Source organism: Pocillopora damicornis, chromosome 5 (genome assembly GCF_964200805.1).
Source record: "Pocillopora damicornis chromosome 5, jaPocDami1.2, whole genome shotgun sequence".
NCBI classification, from domain to species: domain Eukaryota; kingdom Metazoa; phylum Cnidaria; class Anthozoa; order Scleractinia; family Pocilloporidae; genus Pocillopora; species Pocillopora damicornis.
In genome coordinates, this window is record NC_142674.1 from 10,744,979 (window position 1) to 10,752,188 (window position 7,210).

At 40.6% G+C, this 7,210-nt stretch overlaps 2 protein-coding genes across 2 annotated transcripts; both read right to left on the reverse strand.

The window, feature by feature from the left end:
- Positions 1–366: 366 nt before the first annotated feature.
- Positions 367–3,738, reverse strand: LOC149045172 (uncharacterized). Its single transcript, XM_089206661.1, has 2 exons — positions 3,433–3,738; positions 367–3,279 (listed from the first exon to the last, which is right to left on the reverse strand). The coding sequence occupies exon 2, from the start codon at positions 3,240–3,242 to the stop codon at positions 804–806; it is 2,439 nt and encodes an 812-aa protein (XP_089062787.1). The 5' UTR covers positions 3,243–3,279; positions 3,433–3,738; the 3' UTR covers positions 367–803.
- Positions 3,739–6,310: 2,572 nt separating this feature from the next.
- Positions 6,311–6,884, reverse strand: LOC149045173 (uncharacterized). Its single transcript, XM_089205854.1, has one exon. It carries the CDS (start codon positions 6,882–6,884, stop codon positions 6,456–6,458), a length of 429 nt encoding a protein of 142 aa, XP_089061980.1. The 3' UTR covers positions 6,311–6,455.
- Between the last annotated feature and the right edge of the window lie 326 nt (positions 6,885–7,210).

Below are 7,210 nucleotides of genomic sequence, written 5' to 3' on the forward strand. Positions count from 1 at the left end.
TAGGTAGGTAGGTAGGTAGGTAGGTAGGTAGGTAGGTAGGTAGGTAGGTAGGTAGGTAGGTAGGTAGGTAGGTAGGTAGGTAGGTAGGTAGGTAGGTAGGTAGGTAGGTAGGTAGGTAGGTAGGTAGGTAGGTAGGTAGGTAGGTAGGTAGGTAGGTAGGTAGGTAGGTAGGTAGGTAGGTAGGTAGGTAGGTAGGTAGGTAGGTAGGTAGGTAGGTAGGTAGGTAGGTAGGTAGGTAGGTAGGTAGGTAGGTAGGTAGGTAGGTAGGTAGGTAGGTAGGTAGGTAGGTAGGTAGGTAGGTAGGTAGGTAGGTAGGTAGGTAGGTAGGTAGGTAGGTAGGTAGGTAGGTAGGTAGGTAGGTATGTATGTATGTATGTATGTATGTATGTATTAAAATAAAATTTCTTTCCCGGTTATTAAAATAGGTTCACGCTCTCAGAATTTGTTATTATTATGAAAATAATTGAGGTAGCCGGAGAGTGTCTGACACATGATCCCAATTCTGTTATTTCTTTGGTACAATGTTTTGACTCCGATTTATAGTTAGTCGGAGACACGGTGGCCTAGTGGTTAGCGCGCTGGACTCCGGATCCAGAGGTCCGGGTTCGAGCCCTGGCCAGGTCATTGTGTTGTGTTCTTGGGCAAGACACTTTACTCCATAGTGCTTCTCTCCACCCAGGAGTATAAATGGGTACCAGCAAACTGTCAGGGAAACCTGACAATAGTTGCTTCATGCTACGGAAACTGGGATAAGCTCTGGCAGTCATGGGCCACTAGGCTTGTAAGACTAAGCCACGACCAAGTTAAGACAAGTACTTCAAACACTCTCTAGTAGGCTTTCCCTCCGCAACAGACTTCTTGATCTCATCCATGAATTTATGACCACAAAAGAAACATTTGTCGTCGTGTTCACCTTTGGAAAACCCACAGGAGCAAAAGTGTTGTGCATCTGTGGTAATGCGATTGGGGATGAGGCTGTCTCTTGATTGATGATATGTCAAGAGAGATGGCTGGCGGAGAGGGAGCCAAAGTTTACTGATGTAATCATGCCTGAATACCTGATTCCAGCGGTCTTTATAAAGGCTGTTTCTTGCATAGCTGGCAATTTGAACATGCTTGGCTTCCCTCCCTTGCATGGTGTTCACTCCTAATCCAGTTTCATATTTCTCAAATACCCACTGGGTGTGAACTGGGACCAAATGTCCAATGCTCCAAACTGTCCCTGATACAGTGCCTGTGAAGAGTGTGACTGCTGTGAAGTAATCCCGAGCTAAGACCTTGAGTTCATCAATGGCTGGCTGAGTAATGTGGTACATTGAAAAAATGGAGGCACAATCTCTGAGCTTCATTGCAATGAAAACAATGAACAAAAGTTTCATAAGCAATTTGGGATCATCTGAATCCCCCCTGATGGCATTCACAAGGTACATAAACCCATGCAAAATAAGTCTTGAGTCCTTTCCAGTCAGTCTGTAAGAAAAGTCTTTGTCCTTAGACCTATCTTCCAGCATCCACTTTCCTAGCTGCTTTTTCAAACGTCCAGCTTTTACATCACACTCTAGTGCCTTCATGTACCTTGACATTGCACATGCTGGGGATAGGTCTGATAGGCTGGAGATCTTCTGTGGGAGGTTACTTGAAGAAATTGCTAGGTTTAATAGCATTGTGTGTAAATGCTGTACCCCATTGTTTTTAAGGTGAAGGGGCTCTACAACCTCTTTATCACACAACTTTCCAATCAGTGGCTGAAATTCCTGCCTTGATTTATTACTGGCAATAAATTTGGTGATTTTTGTTCTTTTTGTTGAGGCTGCAAGGCTGGAGGGAAGCTTTGCCTTAAAACTTTCTACCTGTTTGGCAATGTTTAATCTATCTTTGTATGGCCATGGTTTCCACTTGCAATCATTCATTAGCCCAAATTTTCCATTCAGTGTAACACAGTCCTCTTTTGATACATTTGCAAAGCTGGAAAAATAAGTGGCAGCATTGTTAAGTTCCCCATTAAGGAAAGCCAGAAATTTCATGTCTGAGGGAACCAGTTCAAAAGTGAAGGTTACTTGCTTCTCTGACACTGTATATGTTTTCTTCTCAATTGCTTCAATCTTGGAGGTTAATTGCAGAGTAAATTGCTCTACACATGGGTGGTCTTCTTTGCAGTTGGCACCAAATAAAAGAAAATTGTCATTTGGGCTAGCCACTCTTGGCCCAACATTTAAGAAACTCACCAACCAGGACATTGACTCATCCCACTTCCCAAAGGGTGCTCCATCCCCCCCAATTGCCACTTTAAAGGATCCTTCTTTGTGACCAAACCAATTAAGTTTGTCATTGTCCTTTCTAAATTCATTTGTTTCAAAGTAAAATTGACTAAGCATAATTAGCATTGTCTCTAAGTCTCTGTAGACCCCATCAACTCGTTGATCCCTGGGTAAGGTAGTGCACAGTGTTTCTCTCACTGACAAGGTCTCTCCAACATTGATTTCTTCAATTTTGTGCATGAGAGCACTGTAAGCAAGTGGCCTTGGAATGGGAACTCCAAAGCCAAATTTGATTCTCTCCCTTGAAAGATAACTTTTCATGGTTCTTTTCCCAGTATGTCTCATAACCATTGCTGATCTCCCCTGCTGGTATTTTACTTTTCCAATGATCCCCCCTGCATACAGTAGAGATAAGGAACGGATGAAATTTTCATTGCTTTCCTCGTACTCCTTCGCTTGAGCATTTATTTTCATCGCAGCTGCCCTTTTAAGCTTTTTAGAAGAATCGAAATATTTAGAAATATCAGCCATTTTGCCATATTTGAGAACAGTGGAAAACATTCCATCAAGAGCAGGAGTTCTATCTTCCACGGAACCTCCGTTCACCTCTGAAGCAGCAATCAGGGTCTCTAATTGCCTTCTGTGGGCACTTCGTCTCGGTAAATTTAATTTACCCTCTCCAGTGAGTTCAGTTGGGCTTTTTTTCCTACTTGTAGAAGTGTTTTGCAAGATTTCAAATGCTGTCGCACGGCTTTGAGTTGGCGGGGTCACCTCAAGCTCAAGCTGATCCACACATTCTCGTATTTTCTCGCCATTTTTTTGTAGGCGCTCTAACTTTTTTCTCAGAGCAGAGAGCTCTTTACTCTTTGACAGATACTCTTTTCGAAGGGTAGCCCTTTCTCTAGCTAGTTCAGCTACAGGGAATCGTTTCTTCTGCGAAAATGCAAGCGATCTCCGAGGGGTTCTTCTCTTCTTACTTCCCATTGCCCGATCGCCACGGTCATGGGCCACAGGCTATTTCCTTTCAATTAAAATTGAGTATTTTTGTTACAAATTTTTACACATATAAAAGCAAAATTATGACCGCTCAACTCGAAATTATAAACGATCAATATCTCTTCTGTGGTTCTACCGTTTCCTTTTTGAGCAAAACGAGTGCTTTAACATTATTTACCTCCGTTTTTGAAGTCGACTGAAGACTTATATTTGTAACTGCGATCGTTCTTTGGAGCCCTGTGTTCACTACGAATGCAAAAATCAAGAAATATGGACAAAGTCGATGAATCAGATATCAAACTAAAGCTTGAAAGGAATAGATTTTATTTTTTAGCGCCAAACGTTTGTTTTCATTACAAGTCTCCCGCAAACAGGCAAAATAGATGACTCCCCGGGTCCCTCTGAGTCGCCATGAAAATGGCCGAGCGAAATTTGGCCTTAAAAGGACTGGAATCTAGTGGACATTTCCTTGGCCCAATTTGAGGTCAAAATTTCCAAGCGTGTTATGTATATTTTATGTACACTAGGTATATGTTTGAGTTTCATACTGGTAAGTTCCACAGCGCATTTTGGGATTCGACCGAGTAAAATTTCAGAAAATTTCTAGACTGGGTTTGCTTCTATAAATATTAAAACGAATTTCCTTTTCTATTTTTCCCCTTTTTTCAGCTTTGTGCCTGTCCACCCCCCTCCCCTGTCCACCCTCCTCCCCCTCCTCTCCTCCTCAGGTGATTACATTAGTCTCAACCTGTGATAACAGCTGATTTGCATTTGCATGTTGGTTTCATCTACCCATTAAAATAAACATTTTGCTTCTCCTTTTCTCTCATTTCCTCACCACGTTACTTAACTATTAGAGGATATTGTTAGCTTACGTACGGAAACGTGGCATGTTAAGACTAAAAAAAAAGTTCACGGGCACTCGTGCTTGCAGGTCACTGATAGCAGAGTTTACACGGAAGAAAAATTATTTCAGGAATTAAACCACTGTATTACAAAAATTGTGAAGAATGGCCGATTACAAGAATCGATCGAGTGACGATAATATCACTGTTATCCCTGACAAAAGACTGCTGCGCCTCTAGGAATTTTAAGTGATGACGCTAAAAGTATGACTCTGTCACAGAATGAGTTCCCATAGTTGATGCGAAAACGTTTCGGCGCATTTAGCTCACTAAGCGCCGCAACGGCGATGTCTGTCCGTTTTGGAGGAAACTGCAAATCCGATCAGGTGAAGGGTGTAAACACTCCTGAGCACTTCAACACAGGTGTCAAATAATATCTAATTGAATTGAAGACGTTTTTCCTAACCTGTTGTTGGTTATATCCTCTCGAGTGTTTGATGTTTTCAAGAGTTGATCACACCCTTTGTGGATTGACCGAGGGTAGTTATGGCTGTAAAAGAAGAAAGCAGTTCTTGTGTGACATGAGATAAAAATTAAAAGTACCCTAAAGCACTCGCAGCTGTTCCCATTGCCTTCGTTGGCAAATGAAAATCAGTTGTCAAATAACATCTGGAACGACAGAAAAAAAAGATAAAAAAAATAATCTCCAAAGAGGAAATCCTGTAACGACTTACGGGATCAGGGCATTAAGATGGAGTACTATGACATTGCGCTCTGCATCACAGCAAGTAAATTTCAACAAAACATGAGATCTGATTGGTTGAACTAAAATTAAAATTGACTATCGCGCCCCAGGATCTCTGGAAAACTGAACACAATGGGTGACGAACTACTTTATAAACAATCATTGTCGTGAGACAGAATGTCGATCCTCGATGGTTCATCAGATCAGTGAGGCTTTAAATACTTGAACTCCGGGTGGTATGGGTAGGCGGCCATCACCGCTAAAAATATAGGCATAATAAATGGTTTGTAATAAACAGAAATGGTCTAATTGTCTTTTGGAGAACTGTTTATCTTATCTTAAGAGATTTATTTAAAATACAAATAGACAAGTCGCCTTGGGTGAAATGAAATATTTAAACAAAAAATGTTTTACACAATTCAGAAACTGTGTAGCCACCCTTGTTGAAATGATTCAATAAAAACACGAGTGGCCCAGTGTTAAATGAAATGGTTTATGACAAACGATTCAGCTAGTTGTACTTTGGTTAAGTGACTTGACACAAACGGTTCAGAGTAGTGTGAAATGGCTGAAGCTATCGGCAAATGGTTTATCGAAGCCGCAATGGTTTAGTTCGCATCAATCTAGTCACCGTAAAGTGAAACAGGTTAGCGTAACGACAAATGGTCTAGTATAAACCGAAATGGTGTAGTGTTACAGCAGTTGGTTTACGCTGTCACCGCCAAGAATACAAAAGTGAAATGGACGAGTCAAGCTTGAAATGTAACAGTCTATGTGGGGTCTTACGTCACAACCCTACAATTTTTACACTTTTTAGGCGCCCTTTAGTTGTAGTTTCGTCGTCTTAAAACAATGAATCGCTCTATCACGTTTCCTAGCTATGGTTCTGACTGTCTAGGCTGTAAATGTGCTGTCGCGTAATATGATGCATTTAAAGTGTATTTTTGTCATTCCTTTTGTTTCAGATTCTTATTTTATCTTGAGGTAGTAAAATGGAGAATTCTTACCGTGGTCACGCGTAACCATGGTAAGAATCCTCCATTTAAAGTACAGCAGTTTTCACTACAAACTATATAAAACTATATAGTTTTTAACGATATAGTAAAATATATTATTGTGAAATATGAGCTTAAGCTTTCTTTCATTTTCAGTAACTGATTATTAAGCTACTGAATGTTCAGCAGCTCGATAAAAACGGTTTCATCCGAAATATCATTTACTTACTGATATTGCGGCAAGATGACGAAGGTTTAAATTTATTTGCTAACAAACTAAAATAGGCAAACATAAAAAGTGATTGTTACCGGAATAAGGCTCGCTAAGTCTTGTAGACGAGGCGACAGAAAGAATTTCTTCCTTTGTTGAACGTCGAGTGGACGAGATCACTGTCGAATAGGTTAACAACCGTCATGACTCCTCTAATAAATTCATTTTCGATTTGTTAAAGAAAATTTGATCGGCAGGGATTTGCTAAAGCAAAGGCATAGAAAAAACCAGGAAAGATTTATTACTCGACGTTTCGGGGTCATCGTGACTCCATTATCAAGAGACTAGTTTAAAAACATGCAAATAAGGAAAGGTACAAGAATAGCATAAATTAGAATGAACGGCTTAAACAAACACCTTGGCGCGGATGGAATCCGTTTGCACGTTCAGTGTTGGCTTACGCATGCGAATATACAACATTTCATTAACAAGGCAATCAAATTTGCCGTTACATTTCGCGATGACGTTGAATTGCTCGATCAAGCGTTCAGGCATTTCACTATTGTGCTGGAGGTGGTAGTGTTTGTAGATAGAAGATGATTTCCTTGTGTGCCCTTCTACGCGATCGTGTAAGTGACCACGAGTATAGCCCACATACCCTGCATCACACAGGTTACATTTAAATTCATAAACGATACATTGTTGGTTAACAATAGGGGGCTTAATTTCGTGTTGCTTAAGCTGTTGATCGAGCTTAGGGCTAACGAACACTGGTTGGACAGTCACGCTTAACTTCGAGCTTAGACTGTTAAAGAAAATATCCGGATTATACATAGGGAACGTCTCTGTCGCCACAGAATGCACTCATCAGTTCACTACCCGCGTGATAGTTGGGTAACAAATGTAAAACATCAAAAAAAGTTAAGAGGCGTTCTCTCATTCGAAATTTCTAGTTAAGTTGGGCAGGTAGACAAGGCCCTTTCCGTTGCTTGCATGTGAAACCTGATCGTAAAGTGACCTGTCAATAAATATAGAATAAAACTCCTATATTTTGCACTAAGAACCCTCTTTCAAATTAATTCTTGAAAAGAGTTATTGAAAATCGCAAAAAGCGTAAGAATATGTCAATTATGGGGCCAAGACTTTGTTAATTTTGCGTT